The 19275-nt window shown below is 40.3% G+C and overlaps 1 protein-coding gene across 11 annotated transcripts in view; it reads left to right on the top strand.

Moving 5' to 3' along the window:
• The window catches only part of CDC42BPA (CDC42 binding protein kinase alpha), a 349682-nt gene that overhangs the window by 314911 nt on the left and 15496 nt on the right, over positions 1–19275 (top strand). For all 11 annotated transcript variants that reach the window (XM_025216127.1, XM_025216130.1, XM_025216132.1 and 8 more), the window contains 8 exons: positions 1031–1112; positions 3731–3947; positions 5246–5308; positions 6024–6617; positions 8582–8679; positions 11922–12006; positions 15528–15651; positions 17057–17174. In XM_025216127.1, the coding sequence (XP_025071912.1) occupies positions 1031–1112; positions 3731–3947; positions 5246–5308; positions 6024–6617; positions 8582–8679; positions 11922–12006; positions 15528–15651; positions 17057–17174 (1381 nt within the window). The remainder of the gene's footprint in view (positions 1–1030; positions 1113–3730; positions 3948–5245; positions 5309–6023; positions 6618–8581; positions 8680–11921; positions 12007–15527; positions 15652–17056; positions 17175–19275) is intronic.

The raw sequence follows: 19275 nt of genomic DNA on the forward strand, positions 1-19275 counted from the left end.
CCCCCCCCACTACTGCAACTGCCCAGACCCTGCAACCAGCCTGCCTGCTTTTGGTGGGACTAAGCCCCATTAGCCCTGGCATTCCACTACCTATGATTCTAATGTTTATGTGGAGCTGGGTAAGTTTCTCTACCAGGAGAGCAAACCTAGGAGAGAGCTCCCAGATTATCTGAATGCATGTAAGCAGCCTCTAATACCAAAAGTGATAGTATCGGACTACTGCTAAGGCATTGTTCCTGCCATCTGCTGTGAAATCAGGAAACTAGTCTAGTGCATCTGAAAACAATTCAGACCTTGTTAAACTCAGTCACCCCTATTTGAAATCTAGCTCAGCTACATGGTTAACAAACAACTCCAGTTGTTATATATGAATGTGCTATTATTAAAAAAAAAATCTTATTTCTGGGTTTTGTGCAACAGGTGCATCTGCCCACCTGCACAGAAGACCTGGCATGATTGGAGAAAAGAAAAATATGCTTGTTTTATAGGCAAATAGAGTTTTAAATGATAAAAAATAAATCTTATTATAAAGAAAGCCTATTGGATTTTCAGAGGTTTAAGATCTGTTATTGTGAGGGCCTGAACAATTTTATCATCTGGTGACTCCAGTATTATTGATTTCATTGACAGCTGCAGGGACCCAGCACCCAGTTAAGAGCAGCCTGTTAGTATAAAAGCTAATTTTTAACTCATATGTATTTTTTCAGAAAATCTCAACTAAGATGCAGTTTGTAGCTTCTAGTGAATCTGGAGGTTTTAGGTTCAGTTGAGCTTTTTGTTGGTTTTTTTTTTAACTGAAGTAACCAGAAAAGCTGGATAGATTTATCTCAGTGAATAGCTGTGTGTTCAGAAATGGAAAACAGTATTGCATAGTGGTGAATCATAAAAGTCAATATTTAACAAGAGGATGGAAAATCAGGGTATTTTAAAAATTAGGTTGGGATGCCACATTATTCCAGAGTCTGCAGTTACTATGATTATACAAATAAATATCTTTTCCACACGTCTAAATTATTTTTTTGCCTCTAAGGGATGAAGAATTCTCAGTGAGTTCTGTCTTGGCCTCTGATGTCATCCATGCAAATCGAAAAGATATCCCGTGTATTTTTAGAGTAAGTATATAGACTTGAATCTGATTACCTAGAGGGCAGAATGATTTAGCTTGATGCACTGGCCTTTCTCTAATATTGTTCTTCATAGTTCACTCTGATCCAGTTCCATCCATGTTAGCAGTTATACATAGAATTAGAATTTCAAAATTATACATATAACTTATTGCAGTGTTTCCCGAACTTTTGATATCTGTGGAACACTTTTTTTCTGGATTAAAATTGGCAGCACACTTCACCCACCAGTTCACAGGCCAGATCTATTCTGTGGGCCCAACCTCTCCACATGGGGCTGGCCTGGCAGGGGCCCCATCCAGCCCATTTTTCATGACCTTCTTCCACTGCTCTTGCAGCAAACTAGTGTGCTGCAGTACATCTTTTGGAAATCACTACCTTATTGTCACGGTAAAATTGCTGTTGGCAGCTTTTATAGGATCTCCTTTTCACTGATCTCTTATATTTCTAATCATGAAGAAAACATTTCTCTTGAAATGTGATCATTGGTTCCAAAATAGACCAGAGCTCCTGGTTGCCTTTTATCTCATACCAGTAGCTGGTGTGCCTTGTACATGACACAACCTAGAGTGGCAGCTAGAAGGCAACTTACCATGCAAGCTTCAGGGCTGTGACTGGACACTCTACATTCTTTATTTAAATAGAGACTTACAGTACCATTCTCTGCCCTTTTTCTGTAGTCCATTTTCTGGCCTTGATCATGAACTGCACAGTGCTCCGTGGTGCTACAATATCTTATTTGTCATTGTTTACTTTGTCAAAACCAAATTCCCCTTAACTGGGAAATGTATTTTTTTTTAATCTATTGAATTTCTCCCCCCTGATTTTAAGAACTCACTAGAAAACATATATTGTTCAGCCTTCAGTTACCAAGCGTGCAGTATCCCCCAGGCAGGGCCATCCCTAGGGGGAGTGAATCGAGGTAATTGCCCCGGGCCCTGCGGAGCCGGGCAGAGCTCCTGTGACAATTCCGCACTGCCACCGGCTTCATGTCTGGCCGCTCGGCACCGCCTTCTCCCCCCACCACCGAATCTGCCGTCGGCTTCCTTGCACACAAGCTGATTTGTCCTGGGCCCCACACCCTGCTCTGGTCATCTCTGTCCCTAGGTCATATTGTGGTAATCCTCTCTGCCCTAATTTCTGAGCCCCCATTCTTGTGGGCAAATGTTTACAGAACAACTGAAAAAGAACACGAAAGACATGGGAGAGAGATCTTATATTTTAGAAAGACATCCCCACATTTGTCATTCCTCCTCTCCTGACACTGAGTGTCACAACTAAGACATTTCTGGGAGTTCAGAGCCTTTAGAAAGTGTAGTTCTTCTTCGGGCTCTTTACATTGTTGTAAAACTCCTTAAAGTTTTACAGAGGCAACAGAAATAGCCTGGCAAAGAAACATACATTAAAAAATAAATCTATTTAGCCAGTGAAGGGTAAAGAACATTATCTATAGCAAAGCTGGACTCAGTTATTTGGAGTGATTAAGAATACACTCATGTATTTTCCCTTGCCCAAGCCCAGTTTCCAGAGAGAATAAAACATAAGTGAAAAGCATAATTTTTTTAGAGTCCTCCATAATTTATTCTCAAGCAGCTCCCAAAGTAACATCAACTGTTACTTGAAAGGCAGATAGTCAGATGCAAGGCTTGAGCTGATACCAGACTCCCAATAAGAGAAATGAATAACAAATAATAAGTAAAATGATAAATACATAAATAAATAGCTTCATCTAGAGCCCTCCTCTCCGAGTTTTTAGTATGCCTCCCATGTCTCTTCAGGTTACAGCGTTTCTCAGCAGACTAGCCACTGCACATGTCTACAGACCCAAGAGTATTATGACACTTAGTTGATGAAGGATTTGACTTCGGTGATTTTAGCCAGAGTGGATCATGGAATGTTTTTTGGAAATGTTCTTGCAGAATTTTCTCTTATTTATTGTACTGAATAACACTGGGATTTGTTCTGAAGGGAAACATTTACCCTTACATAAGGCATGGGATGGTGGTAAATAATAATGAATAGGAGAGAGAACAAGTTAAAGCTAATATTGTAATACGCTTATGAATTAGATTGCTGGATTAACAGCCACCAGCATAGAGTTGAATTCTTAGGTACCTTGAGTTTGATACTGGATGTCATTTCCAGCAAGTGACCTTTTTCATTTTTGCATAGAATCAAGAAGTCCATCTATTTGAAAAAGTTACCAATTCATAGTTCCCATTACATTAATATTAACAAAAATTGTTTGTCTGTAACAAATGCAGAATAGATTTTTCAGAAATACTTAGTAAGAATATTTTTCCTTAGTAAACTACCATAAAACATAGATACCCTACCTAATTTACAATGGAAATAAGTTATGAGTTAGGAGGTAGCAGATCCATTTTTTTTCCAGAAGGTTATTGAGTACACCCATCTTCACTGGATTATTTTAACTTGGAATTTCGGATGCTATAAAGCAGTTTCTCAGTTGATTGGGTATAGCCAAAAATGTACAGTTGGTGTATAATTAAAAATATAGTATAGTCATGTTCTTATGCATCAACAGCTACTGATAAATTCTTTTATTTGCTTGTTTGTTAAAACACATGTTTACCATGTTTCAGGTTACAGCTTCCCAGCTCTCTGCATCCAGTAATAAGTGCTCGATCCTGATTCTCGCAGACAGTGAGAATGAAAAGAGCAAGTGGGTAGGGGTGCTGAACGAATTGCATAGGATTCTGAAGAAGAACAAGCTGAAGGATCGGTCAGTCTATGTTCCCAAAGAGGCTTATGATAGCACCCTACCCCTCATCAAAACAACCCAGTCAGCAGCAATCATAGGTATGAAGCGGATGATCCGCAATAAACATTTTTGGGTATGATTTGGCATAATTGAATGCTGACACTTTGGTGCTCTCCTTTCTTAGATATGCATCACGGCTGTGATATCAGGCAATTAACTGAGTCACAAATCTTGTTTTTGTTCAGTTAAATTCAAACAATCATAAATTAGGGTGGTCAAAGTGCTTAAGATGCTACACTAAGATTGCATTCTTTCCTTATTCGCATCCCACCTTTAATACAATGATGTTTCTGACGCAGAGGCTAGAGTGGATGGCCAGATACAGACATGACGCTTTTACCGGTATAAATGATCGGAAACCAGCCTGTACCCATAACAGAACAGAAGTTCAGTGCACATAAACTGGTTTAAAAATGCTGGAACCTGATCTAAGATTTGCTCCCCCACACCCAAAAGGCAAATGTGTGTTCTGTTCACTACCGATCTAAAATACTCCCATACAGAAAACCGTGCAACTTCTACTGAGTCTATCTCAGGGATTTTAAATGTCTGTACCTAGGACAATTGCCTGTTAGCAAAAAATAGATACATCTAGGACCCTCTGTTTTCTCCCATGCTCTAAAACTAAAAGAAAATTCAAAATATGGCATTCAAGGTATGATGAAAGCCTCACCACTTCAGACATTTCAGCTAGATAAACATAATGCTAGAGAACAAACTAGAAGGAGTGACTGGCTTGATTAAACAGTTTATGTGACTCTTCTGTTTATAACTTTTATATAACATCAAAACAGATGTTTACAACTGGCCATGTACAACATTATTTTCTGCAAACACACCTCTTTAACTAGCCCAAGGCAGTTAAACTAGCCCAACAATTCAGATGCATAAAGCACTCTCCAGGACCAAAGACACAGCTTCTTACTAGTATTCCTGTCCTTTTGGGGTCCAGAAAGCAAGAACTTAAGTCAGAGGACCAATCTGGATCTTGTACAACAGCTGTACAGTAGTGTGTGGCTTGATTATTTAAATGTGACTTTTTGTTTGTCTGCTCTAAAGCAAGTATCATGCTTAAAACTGCTCTGAACAGTTGTTATGAATAATGTTTCGTGATGACATTTCTGCTGATGTGAGAACTGGCAAAAGACTTTCAGCCATTTGTAAGAAAAACAAAAATAAGTGTTGCTTTCTGTTTTAACTTTATTGTATTTGCCAATTTATTCATTTATGTATTTATTATGTTTGACAGAACTTTGTGTATTAATTCAGACAGATTTCATTATCTTCTTTTGTTTGAAGCAGTGTGTCCAAAAAATGCCTTTTTTTAATGTCATAGATCATGAAAGAATTGCTCTGGGGAATGAAGAAGGGTTATTTGTTGTTCACATCACCAAAGATGGTAAGAAATCCCAAACTGTAATAACTGCTAATATTTAATGTGAGGAGTTGAAAAAGTGACTGTAATATCTTCTAGATCTAGTTGTCTAAATTTGCAGTTCCAAAGATTTCTTCAGTAACTGCCAGCTGGGCAACCTCCCATGTGGGAGCTCATAACCAACCTATTCCATGATCTTTCTGTCTCTAGCATCATTGCCAGTAATAAAGATCCTGCAACTGGAACATAGCCAAAGATTTGGTTACACCAGGCAGAAGGGGCTCTGCAAAACTAATGGAAATAAAAGCTTGTAGATTAAACAGAGGTAGCACAAAGGTGCAGACATTTACTGCTGAATTAGCTTCTTTTTTTTAATCAGTCACTTTTGTGACTTACAGGCACCCTTTAAATTACCAGCTTTCACACCCCATTTGCTGTAAGCACTGCACAAGAGTCTGCTCTTTCTTCCACCCTCAGGTGTGATATGGAAGGGCTCCAGCTTTACAGAACATAGCTAATCTTGCCTTCATTCCAAAAGAGGACATTGGATTGCTAACAGAAAAACAATGAAAAATAGTTTTACTAGTATTATAACACTGAGACAATGTTTATTATATCAAAGCAATCAGTATAGGGATTTGTTTGTTTTATAATTTGCCTTAAAATAAACCTTTTTCAAGGAGCTGTTTAATCTGTATGCATGTTAAGATTGATTTACATCAGGACTTTATTTTTGTAGAGATTATTCGTGTTGGTGACAATAAGAAAGTTCATCAGATCGAGCTCATCCCAAACGAACAGCTCATTGCGGTGATCTCAGGACGAAACCGTCATGTACGGCTTTTTCCTATAGCAGCTTTGGATGGAAGAGAGACTGAGTTTTATAAGCTGGCAGAAACAAAAGGTTGCCAGACAATAGTTTCCGGACAAGTGCGCCATGGAGCCCTTACTTGCCTGTGTGTGGCTATGAAAAGACAAGTCCTCTGTTATGAACTAAATCAGAGTAAGACACGTCACAAAAAAATTAAGGAGATCCAAGTCCAGGGAAACGTCCAGTGGATGTCGATCTTCAGTGAGAGGCTGTGTGTGGGTTACCAGTCTGGATTCCTCAAATATCCCTTGCACGGAGAAGGGAACCCATATAGTTTGCTCCACCCAGATGACCACACACTATCATTTATCTCACAGCAGCCAACTGATGCCATCTGTGCAGTCGAAATATCAAATAAAGAATATCTGCTGTGTTTTAGCAGCGTAGGGGTTTATGTTGACTGCCAGGGTCGAAGATCTAGACAACAGGAATTGATGTGGCCTGCAACTCCATCCTCTTGCTGTAAGTGTTTCAGTGCATTTTAATACGTATGCTTATTAATACTGTGGTTGTACTTGCAGGGTGGGCACACTGCCCCAGTTGCACTAGCAGAAACACTTAATAAATAAATGTATTATCTAAATAGAGCCTGAGTCACAGAGTCCAGTCATACAGCCTGATTCTGATCTTGCACCCATTAGCTGTATACCTGGGTAAGAGACCACCTCCCTTGCTGTAAAAGAAGAAGAGTAGTGACTCAAGATTTTCAGTAATTAGGTGGCATGATTTTCAAAGTACTTAAAATGCTCAATGCCTACTAAGATTCACAGAACTTACCTGCACTTAGCACTTAGAATTAGGCCACTTTCATTTGGGTGCCTAAATATCAGCCCCAAATCTAAAACTTTTGGTTAGCATGAGGAGCCAGGCTTTCTTTAAGTTCATAGTCATTGGTATTCAAGTTTAATAAAATATTGTTGGTTTTCTCTCTCTCCATTTTCTCTTTCTTTCCCTCATTTTCCTTCTGCCCTCCTCATGCTCACCCATTGTCTCATCCTTTTCCACATCTTCTACCAACCACCCCCCCAAAAAATAAGTTTGTCAAAGCGATGGCATTAAGAAGGATCCAATGAAGAAAATCATCTCAGTTGAAACATGCCAAGAAGTTCTCTGTTAGAGTCAGTGCATGTTTTTCAAGGACATGACTTTCAGCTTACAACAAGGAGGAAAAAGAGCATGCCTTTTCTTACTTCTTTAAAGGGCTGTCTGATTTAATTTAAAATTAATTTAAAGCATCCAGAAGTCCCAAAATTAGCTAGTTGATAAGCATATTATTATTCATCTTGTGTTTTTGGTTTGTTTATTAATACTTTTTCATCATGGAAATTTTCCTTCACCATGAAGGCAGCTTGCTTATGTCCTGTACCACCTGAGTGCAGTCTCTGTTGAAAGAGAAACATGTCCTTTATTTCTCAACCACAAGATGGAGACTAGCACTTTTGGGCCAAAGCAAGGGGGAAATGGACAATGGATGGATGGATGAATTTACTAGTACATCACTATTACCAAGGCTGCCCAGAGTGGTCATTAGCAACTCCAAAAGCTTTTTGCTTAGGTAGAGCAAGTTGATACTCTAACTGCAGTTCTACTGAATTAACATCCAGCCACAAATACTGCCCACAATTAGCATAAACTGAGACCTTTGGTAATCTTAACAGAAAGGTAAAATAGTGTTGGGTGTGGGAATACAACTCCCCTATCACCAGAAGAAATAGCTAGTGAAATGTGCCAGATTGGTAGCAATAATTAGTACAGACCAAATGGTAGTGAAATATGCCAGATTCATAGCACTACATTCTGTTAAAACCTGGAAAATAGGAAATACTTAAAGCCACATGAGATGGGAAATGTGAATCTTGAGTATATCCATGGTTTCTTGTTCCAACTCCTGTTCCTTTAGGATGTGATCCAGTGTACAGTACCAGAAACTACAATTTTAATTTCAAACTCCAGTTAAGGTCACTCCATGACAACCATGTACTTGCCTATTTCATCATTTCATTTACAAAATCTGAGCACTCAAAAGCAAGGAAAGTAGTAGCTAAGGGCATACTGATAGAAGTCAACATCTCAGAGCAGTTTCTCAAGGATTTATAGCCCAAAATAGTTTTTCAGCAAAGACTGGAGATAATAAATATTTTTCTTTACCTTCAGAATAAATGTTATGGGCATTTTGAGGCAAAATATTTTCCAATCAAAAGCTATAGGGTTGCCAAAATAGGGCTTTGTAATGGAAATCAATTGCATCCTACCTGTGGAAAGGCTACTGCCTCTGGAATTGGATGCTATCCCAGTGTTCTCAGAAATGCTTGCAGTTCTTGAATTGTGTTCTTAATAAATGGAGCTAAATGGTTCTTAAGAAGTTCTGTTATGCACTCTCTTTTGTCTACATGCCCATGACAATATATTTAATCCTTCTGTCTCAGGTTATAATGCACCATACCTCTCAGTGTACAGTGAAAATGCAGTTGATATCTTTGACGTGAACTCCATGGAATGGATTCAGACTGTTCCACTCAAGAAGGTAACTAGCTGTTGACACTGAGCAGCTAAGGAGTTTGGTTAGCCTTTGGAAAATCTAAACCAGGGCTAGCCAGCCAGTGGCACAGGTTTCACAAGTGGCAAAGGCAGCTTCTGTGTGTGGCGCACAGCAGATTTGGGAGGAGACAAACAACAGAGTGACAGATAGGTCTGGAAGCAGAAAGCAGAGCATCAGATGAAGTAGGAAGCACAGGGCAGGAAGCAAAAAACTGAACAGCAGATCAGGTAAAGGGAAGGGGTCAGAGTGGCATTCAGAGATGGTCCAAGGCTAATTTTTGGCATGCCTGCCAAAACAAGCTGGCCCCCACTGATCTAAATAAATGTATCTAAAAAGCTTATTGCAGCTGAGATGCAACACACCATTGTTGGTGGTTTCTTGAATATACTTGAAGTGAAGAAGTGGTTGCTAATACTGAAAATAAAGAATAGTCATGTATGTCATTTGAAAACTGAGGCTGCTTTGGCTGCAGTTTCATCATTGCAGATGCGTGATAAAACAATACCCAAAAGAGTCACATTTTGGTTTTATTCTAGAATATTAATCTCTGCATATTGGTTACATGTAGTTTCAGAGAGCCTGGTTGTATCTATGTTGTTACTGTAAAATGAGAGATTAGAGAGTGAAAAGATTTTTAAAAGATGCTTACCTTGTAATTTCAGTACCTTAGACATGTCTGAATGAGAAACAGTGTGGTACAAATTCTGATAAACCAAATGCTTTTTTGCTGAGGAGGAAGAGACATATTTTTCCTTGCAAAAGTACAGTATATCACAGCAAGGACCTGTTTTGTAGATAGAAAGCAGCTACTTTCCATTAAATGCACACAAGTATTAAAGAATTGAAGAGTGGGTGTGTGCCACACTTTGGGTTGGATTGATCATTGGGTACTTCCAGTTTTACAGAAATATAACTCCGTTGATTTGGCTGCAGTGACAGCAGCATAACATTTCGAACCACCACAAACTTCCTTTGTGATGTTAGGCAAGTCTCAAGGCTTTGTCCACCCGGTTTTCATGCTGAACCTTAGACTGCTGCAAGGAAACAAACTTGCTCTTGCCTGGCACGTGCCAAATCCCATAAAATAAGACAGCAGAATCAGCTAAGAGGGGCCCTGAGTGCATGCCCCAGTACCACTCTTGGGTTCTTTGTCTTGGGTATGCTACCCAAGACTGCTGTAAAGTAGCTAACATTGCCTCATTTCTGAGATTTGGTGCACACCAGGTGAGAGGCATGCTTACTGGCAGTAGTCCCAGGCACCACACAGATGGTACACAGCATTTTCATCTCTCTTTGCCCCAGTTCCCCATCTGTAAAATGCGGGTAATAGTATTTCTCTATACCGTGTGGCTGCTGTGGTTATAAATGGATTAAAGATTGTGAGGTGCTCAGGTATGGTGAGAGAGCCCATGTAAGTACCTTACGGGGGGAGAGAGAGGCTTAGACTCCTTAACTGTAAGAGCATCAGTATGTAGCTTGAAGTTATAAATTACTGTATTTTCCTGCATCCCACACACCCCTAAGTAAGACACGCACTTTGTTTGGGAGGGCAGAATAAAAAAAAAAAAATTCTAGTCGTGGCCACACGGAACAGGGACAGAGCCTTCTCTTCCTCTCATTTGCCCTCCCTTTCCTGCTCAAGCAAAAGCAACAGTTTTAATGCTTGCACAGTTGACTGCTCAGCCAAAAACTATTGCCAGCCTGGCAGTGGCTATGAAAGGGTTACATCCAGAACTGCTGCTGAAGACTGGACTCTGCCCTTCCTTCTGTGCAGCTGGGGCAGGGGAGGAAGAGAAGTAGCAGCCATTTTCTGGCCTTTCCATGCTTCTATCCTGAGCAAAAAACAGCTTCCCTGTTTAAGACAAGCACCCCAATTTTGGAAGGCTAGTTTTTGGGGAAAGGGTGGGTGTGGTATGCAAGTAAATATGGTAGTTCTTTCAAAGTCCAACCTTCTTCTGTGCATAATGTTTTAGCGAGTTAGTGTGATTAAGATGCACCAGTTCCTGTAACTAGCAGCAAACAAGGGAGTGATGTGACTGGCACTACAGCCAGTTGTCTTTGACACTTTAGGCTGAATGATTGTGCACCTGTTTTACGTCTTAGTCAACTACGGGCAGCCTTTGGTATGAGTCCAGAGTACAACTTGAATTAACACTTCTAGGGCCATAATGGGGCACCTTAATCATTTTGTCACCACACACATCAAACCAGTACTTTACTAACTCTCGAAGCTAACTTACTCCATCCTTTGCATGTCAGATCTCAGAATTATTAAATTGATAAACAATAAGGCAGATACTTTGACTAAGTAAAATTTATAATCTATGGCTGATTTTAAATTTTCATACCACTGGTAAAACAAACACTGCTTTTCAGCAAGAGGGATGCTACAGCATGTAGGAGACTTAAAGATAACAATATGTTATAAAGAATTTATTCTTTAATACAGGCTACAATCTAGAGGCAGTGAGCAGTAATCTTTTTGGAATTGAAACTACAAAAATCTATATGTCGTGATATTCTGCCATGTAGAATCATCAAGTTGCAAAACATCCTCGAGACATGAAAATAATGTCCCAACAGAGGCATGCCTTAGCATGAAAAAATGGACTCTCCGTGGCTGTCTATACACATGCTTATTCGCTTCTAATTGGAACGCTCCAATGTCAGGTCACCCCCCCGCGTTTCAAAACGGTCATGGGTGCGCTTTAACTAAACCTTGTCGAATAAGCATTAGTTAAAGCACCCCCATGACCATTTTGAAATGCAGGGGGACCTTAATAAATGTTATGGTGAGCTATTTTAATAAGAGCAGCTGTCCAGGAACTGCTTTAATTAAAACGCCTGCCACTCCCACCTCTGAGCACATGTATAGGCAGCCCATGTGTGTGAATGTTGAAACAGTTGGCTCTAGCCTGCCATCATCATTCAGTTATAAATTGAGTTTTTATGTAGTTCGCTGTGTGCAGGTTTTTCAAATGAAGCCTTAAAAACTGGTAACCATTAAAGGTCACTTGTCATGTCTCACAAGAGCCAGGAAACCTCATCTGACCTTAGCCAAAATCCACTTTTTCGAAACTATGTATGACATGTGCTTTGCACTAATTGATTACCTCCAAGCTTGGTGTATCTCAGTGATGTTTGCTTTATATTGTAACGTTCTTTGGAAGAAAGGCATTATATAAATGTATATTTTATTAAGATATTTCTGAATTAACTTGTTTCAGGTACGACCTTTGAATACAGAAGGATCACTAAACCTCTTAGGACTGGAGACAATTAGATTAATATATTTCAAAAATAAAATGGCAGGTGAGTAAGAAAGAGCAGATTTTAATTGTGTTAATGTCTTTTTTTTAAATGGCATCTTGCTCTGGTCTGGGTCTTTGTATTGATGCGTTGACATTTTCTCATGGGTCTTCATGAGCATCTTTTTTTGCAAGGTTCCTCCACTCTTCTTAACGTAAAATAATCAACAATAATGTCAGTCACAGATGGGTTTGGGTTTTGTTTTTGTTTTTTTTCTGGGAATAATTCAGTGTGATGCATGAGGATTTTATCTTTTGTCATAAAATTAATAGATTGTGACAAATGCTACATAAACATTAATAGCAGCAATAGCTATAATAGTATCCTAATCAAATACCACATTTTCTTGTATATAACCTACACCTTTTCCCCTCAACCCAGCTGGTAAACATTGGAGTGCACGTTATATGCAAGAAAAACAGATCCACGTGGGTCCGGAAACCTGGTGTGGCAGGAGCAGTGGCAGCATTAGTGGCTGCAAATCTGAGAGCCACAACAATTAACCCTGCCACGACTACCCCACTGCCAAATTCAGGTTCCGTATGTTCAAAACCAGCAAGTAATCTTAGCCTTTTTTGACATTGAGGTTCCTGCCATTCGGTTAACATTGCTAAAGATCTAATCCCTATACTTAAAGATAAGTAGGCAAGCAGCCCATGTGGAAAAGATCTACGCTTTTCCCCACAGATGTGCCAAAAGATATCAAGCTTAAGCATTTCATAAGAAGTAGTCTCTTTAGAGTGAGATCTGAATGAAAAAGAACCTTGCATTGAATTTCCAGATGCTTGGCAGAATAAGATGCTTCTTGTGCTTTTAAGCAAGTACTGTTTTCCAAATGTCTTTGAGCAGTTTGGACCTTCTTAGCTATCAGGTTGTGTGATGACACCACCTAGATTTTGCTGGTGCTAAGAAAATAAATTTTAGATTGTGTAAATTTTAAAGGGCATTGAGGCCCTTGGCAAGTGTTAATTTAATAGTGATATGGGATCTCAATGATCTCACAAGGTCCCTTCCAGCCCTAAACTTCTGTGAATCTGATTACAGACAGGGCCGTCCCTGGGGGAGGGGTGGGGAGGGGGAAATCAGGGTGGTCACCCTGGGCCCTGCACTTTGTGGGGCCCCACAGTCAGTGCAATATAGGCCCCTCCACGGCCGCCATGCACCACTGCTGCTGAGTGCCGCCGGCTCTGCCCCCCGCCCCGCCTTCCGCTCTGCCAGCTCTGGCCTCTCACCATCCCCCTCCCCCCTGGGCCCCTCACAGGCTGATATGCGCTGGGCTCTGCACACCCCTAGGGACAACTCTGATCACAGATACCAAAAATTGTGCATCCTGCCATGCCACATATGCATGGCAAAATGTGTGATTTGGGCACCAGATCACAACTATGCCCTGTCAGTACAGCTCCCTTTCAACTTGCCAGTATATGTAGAGCCCAGGATCATGATGGTCTCCCCCTGCTTGGCAAAGTCAAAGCTGAGCATGCAGCTCTGCAAGCACTGGGCAGGAAGAGAGAACAGGAATCGCTCCATAAATAGAAGTTCTGCCAGGGCCCGGATTCTTTAGCATAAAGCGGAACCTATTTGAAAAAGCACAGCAGAAAGATATTTTAAGAATACAGTGCAGTTACTGGAGTTCTACTGAAACATGACAGTATCTATAGGAACCATGAAGAGTGTAAATCAAAAGAGATGTATTTATTTTGGTGAGAAATGGTCTTTACCTGAAATTGATGAGAGACAGAAATAGGAAAGAAACTGATTTTGAGTCACTAGCTTTTTTCTTTTTCAAGCAATTAGGATATTCTATTTAAATAGGCTTGAAATAAGATAATGTTTCAGCTAATTTAAGCAAGAGACATTTTTCCTCCACTGTTTCAGATAACAGGAAATTTCTTTCCATTTCTACCCAATTTATATTGGTATTATTTCTTATTCGTATTGCAGTAGTATCTAGAAGCAGTGATACCTAAAAGCCTGGTCAAATATCAGAGTCCAGTTGTCTGTGCATTATACACATGTGCAGTAAAAGGCAGTTTTTGTTCTCAATACCATAAATAGCATATCAAGAATGACAGCAGGTAGCTGAAACAGCCATGTCATGCGGAAGTGGAGGAGGAACAAGATGCCTGTGAAACTAACTTGTTTAGTGTAATTCCATAAATAAGTATACCTAACACATATACCCAGTGCAAACCCTTACAGCAAGGGGATGCCAAGCTCCTTGCTGTACTATACCATAATGCTAACACAGTACCTTTTCATCAGTGTTGGCAGGCTAGGGCCAGAACAGGGATTACATTTCTAACAGGAGAATTGCTGCTCTCCCAGTAGGAATTGCCAGCACACAGGCCTTTATTCAGTTTCTCACCAAGGAAATGTGCCCCACCTATGAAAAAGATCTTCCATCTTGACACCTGGAAGATCTGCCCCAAGAGAGTTTCTCTTGCTAAAGTGAGCACATATATCCTCGACTCTTCTATGATCAGGAGGAGTTGAGCAGCAGCTTCCCTTGTGCCTTCCCCAGAGTGGGGGGGACTGAGGTCTGGGGAAAGTGCAGGGCCATTTCCACTCAGCCTTACGCCTCCCAGAGGAGTTCAGCTGCCACAGTCTTCATATGACCAAGGAGATCCCAGTCAGGGGAAGACTCAGGAATTAGTGGCACCTGGACTCCTCCTGAGCGAGCGAAGAGCTGCAACTTCCCTAGACCTTTCTCAGACCAGGGACTTCACTGCTCTCCCAGCCTTCCCCAGACTGGGGTGACCCTGCTAGGGAGCAGGGGAGAGAAGACATCTGCAGGCTGGAACACCGCTATGCTCCCTCTGTTGGGAAGATTTCTTTTGAACCAGATTTCCTGGAAATTTGCAGTGGTAGAAAAGAATGCCTGTCCGTAACCCCTGTCTCTTCACAAAGAGCTTCCTTTTGCCTCTCACTATTGAGAAAACACACTGCAGTACAGCACATTGATCTCCCTGAAAAGAGTAGAATACATTACCTTAATTATACCTTCAGCAGCATCAGTATGTATTCAGCAGTCATTATACAAGCGTGGATCAAGGAAGCGGTTTGCTTTCTGTTGGTGACAGAAGAATCAGGGTTGTAACTAACTCTGAGGCAGCTATGAAATTATTCAGCTGCAAGTGACAGTTACAGAATCAGCCCCTTACTGATTAAGCTAAGGTTTGGCCACATCTTTTATGTTCATGGTATTTCTGCTATTTAACTGAATCTTGCATTCTGTTTTTCCTGTAAACGTGACTCATGGGGCAAGTCCCCCTGATGTGATGGTGAATGGTAGTAGTTGACAAAAGAACCCGTGCATTTTTGGATACCTCTCTGAGGGCTTCTAAATTGATGAACTTGACCCTTCTGAACACCCAGCAGCTTTATACAGTTGTACAGGGGACGAGTCAAGTGATTGTGATCCCCCAAAATTGTACAGAACCTAAATAAAATGTCCCCCCTCCCAAGAAGTGTAGTAAATATTTAATTAAGTGACTCACTGGATTTTTTTATATTGTTTCCAGAGGGAGATGAATTGGTCGTTCCTGAGACATCAGATAATAGCCGAAAACAAATGGTTCGAAACATCAATAATAAGCGTCGTTATTCATTCAGAGTACCAGAGGAGGAGAGGATGCAGCAGAGGAGGTCGGTATTCAACCTATACTTGTCTTCTGTACATGCCTGTAGGCCCTGAAGGATTGTGTGTCTGATGTCAGTGTAGTATTTCATTTGTTAGAGAAAGTTACCAAACACCTACGCAGACATTTGTGCGTCTTCACCACTGTGTTTATTCTTGATGTACAATTTGTATTAATATCAGTCTGAATATGAATATGCACTGGATATTTAAGTACTTTGATTCCATTTTTAATAAACTCTTTATGTGAAACAGTTACTGTAACTTGGAATGCATGCCTCCACATACTGTATATACGTACATATGTGTGTGTGTGTGCATATACTGTATATATAAAGTTCTGTAATAAACATTTTACAAAAGAAGATTATATTGCTAACTATGCATATGGATTAATTACTTTCAGACTCTGGTTCAGCTTTTCTTTGTTTAGGGCTGTTCCCATCCCATTCTGAACAGTATTCCAAGGCAGCTGTTTTTTGCTAATGAATAATTGAACTGATGAGTCTTATGGAACGTTCATAAGCTTCCTCTAAATCACAGAGAAGTCACTGGGATGGTGGTGCTTCAGGGCAGGGTTTTATATAAAATGGAAACTCCTTACAGACTGTCACTTTAGAAAATATTTGAAATAAAGAATCGAGACGGGTTTACAGGGCTTATAATAGACTTAACTGATGATATTCGCATGAGATGATTTTGTCTACAGAAGGTTGCCAGCTACTATGGTAAAATATATCAAAAGAAATAAACATTTTTGTTCTCCAACTACCCATTCCTTCCCCTGAAAATATGGTTGACCTTCTGCTTTGCTTTCTATTTGGCTCAAAGAAAAGCAACAGCTAGTGTGCTAAAATGCCATAGCTCTTGACTTTAAGTTTTCCAAGTTATTTGTGGTTATATCTTTTAAATTTTTATTTTATTTTGAGTTCTGAAAGGCATCCTTGACATTTTGGAGAGCTCTTAAAATAATTCTGACCACAGAATATGAAAGGTAGTGCAGTATTCTTCTAATTCTTCTTTTATCTTCTGTCCTTCATTTCCATCTCCATCTTTGCAGTATCAAGTCACCAGTGAGCCTGCTTCTGCACCTTTTCTTGAGTACTGTCTCAGCTCATGCTGGTTGTGCATTCCCTGTATCTCAGTAACTATTCAGATTTTTTATGGGTGTGGGCTGATAGCCTGCATAACAATGTTCCCTCCTTCCTGCCCCTTCTCCCACTTCCCCAAACTGGGGGCTGGCACAGGGCAATGCCAACAGCAAGGGCTGCCCTTCTGTTTAACATGGCCAAGTGTTTAGTCTATGAATTTTCATTTAAAATTAACTAAGTGGAGAATATATATCATTTGAATTGTTTTAATATCCATTTTCCTATTGAATAAAATATCTAAACTAAGTATTTTCTCTTGCAGGGAGATGCTACGAGATCCTGAAATGAGAAATAAATTAATTTCTAACCCAACTAATTTTAACCACATAGCACACATGGGTCCAGGAGATGGTATACAGATCCTCAAAGACCTGCCTATGGTGAGTGAGCGAGGGAACAGAGGTGGGAATGGATGTAACTGAGATTGCAAATAAGAGAAATGACGATCTGGCTAGTGTTTTCTTTGTGTTCAAAATTTTTGCTCTTTGGATTAAAGATGACACAATAGAATGGGATCTAAACAGTCTATTACAGCTGGAGCTCAGGCTTGAAATGTGTATAAGTACATACAGGAGAAACAAATCATTAGTGCCTCCTGAATTATCTGCAGTCTGGAGTTTGGACACTTCTTTATGTGGCGCCCACTGTGGAAGTATTAGGATGGAGTTTCTTTCCTCCTAAGGCCAAGCAGCAGCTCTGGGTCTGCTTCTGCATTTTCAGGGCAGCAATCACATCTGTGATATCTGTTTTGACAGAGGGATTCCCTGGTTGTTTATCCCATCTCCCACTCTACCTTGCCATAAACCTGTTGTAGCCTGTGTCCCTACCCTATGTTACTACAGCTAGAATCTAGGTTTAGTCCATGCTGAAAATTCCCCTTTCCACTGCCTGCCAGGCTCTTGGCCTTGTTAAAATAAAGCATCTATTTTTAAGCCAAATAACTGCTTGATGTTTAGATGATGCAAAGCCTCTGACAAAAGGGCATACATAGAGCCCCCACCAGCAACCCCTAGTCAGGCAGTGCTCCCCTTGAAGCTAGTGAAAGCTTCCCTGAGCTATGGACTGAAAAATAATTTGTTCAGATAATTTATAAGCTCATCTCATAAACAGTGTTCTTGTGGTTTGACTCACCATCATGTTTATGATGGAGTTTATGAGCAGAAGGTAGCAGAAAACCTTTGCAGCTATCACTGGTCTTTTAGAAGAGGAGGGAAAGATGTTGCTAAAACATGCAGTGGGATCCCACTGTTTGAGTCTGGGGTACAAGCACTGGCCTCAGAATGCTCATTTGACCTCATGTCTTCTGTAACTGGTGATACTTTTGTATTACCCTCCCATAAGGCGCTTCACATGCCACGTTAACCCCTTTAGAAGGGTGAGTTCATTGAGACCGAGGACGTGCAGAAAATGATCTCTCTCTAACCAGTAATAGCCCAGCACTGGCGGGCTTTATGGTCAAGTTAAACAAGAAGCAACAGAAAGGTCACTTAGTGCTTGAATAAGAGCAAGTTAGATAGTGCAATACCTGAGGCAGTCCCCAAGGGAAGCTGGTAAATAGTTCATCTCGCTAATAAAGAATGGCTGGAGACGTGCTGTGTTCAGATTCCTAACTGAGTTATTTAAAAATGGGATGATGATCTTCGGAGGGGCAGGGGGTAGGGCTTGAGCTAGAAATAAGCAAAAATATAATTATCCCACTTTCAGCTGGTACAATAAAAGTGTCATGGCTTGCTTAAAGGGAGGAATATCTGTTACTGCTAAGGTGAAGGGAATGCCAAAAGCATTAGTGTTGATTGTCCTCAAGGAGTAGAAATGCATGGGAAACACCAGTTGCTAAAATAATTCACCCAGATCCACTTTAGATGCAGAAAAAGAACTGAGTGGAATGATGAAGTGGCCCCTGTATGGCACTTTTTATATTAACAGATTGTTAGCAATTTGCTACTGTTACTACATTCAGTAGAGCTCTTCCTCGCTGAAGGACATTTAGGACATTCTGACCAAACAGACTTCACTTCAGTTTCCGGGTCACATTTGGAAGTAGGGTTTAGTTTCCTCCTTTTTCCAATCAACAAGACTTTTGCTTTTCATTTAAAATAAATAAAAGGAGACAATATTTCTATACAAGGTAAAACAGAGCTATACATTTCTTCAGTCTTCCAGGTTTATTGATATTAGCATTAAGAATTCACTGCTGCAAGTTAATATACAGAGCTCAGTGGTGGGAGCCATTATTGAGGTAAAACTGGATTTGGTATTTATTATAGCTGTGCCCACAGGGTCATAGGAAGTAGGATAAAATAAGAGTAACACCAGTGACTCTGCTTTTACATATTAACTGATAACCTGGGGTCAGGAAAACATTTCCCCCAAAGAAATGCTTTTGCACTTTGTTTTCCCCTCCACAATTTCCTCTGAAGCATTCTGTTGGACTAGACATACATTTTAACCTGTGTCAAGCTGATTGCTTTGTTCCTGCTG

The sequence above is a fragment of the Alligator sinensis genome, unplaced genomic scaffold (assembly GCF_000455745.1).
Source record: "Alligator sinensis unplaced genomic scaffold, ASM45574v1 scaffold138_1, whole genome shotgun sequence".
In the NCBI taxonomy this organism is placed as follows: domain Eukaryota; kingdom Metazoa; phylum Chordata; order Crocodylia; family Alligatoridae; genus Alligator; species Alligator sinensis.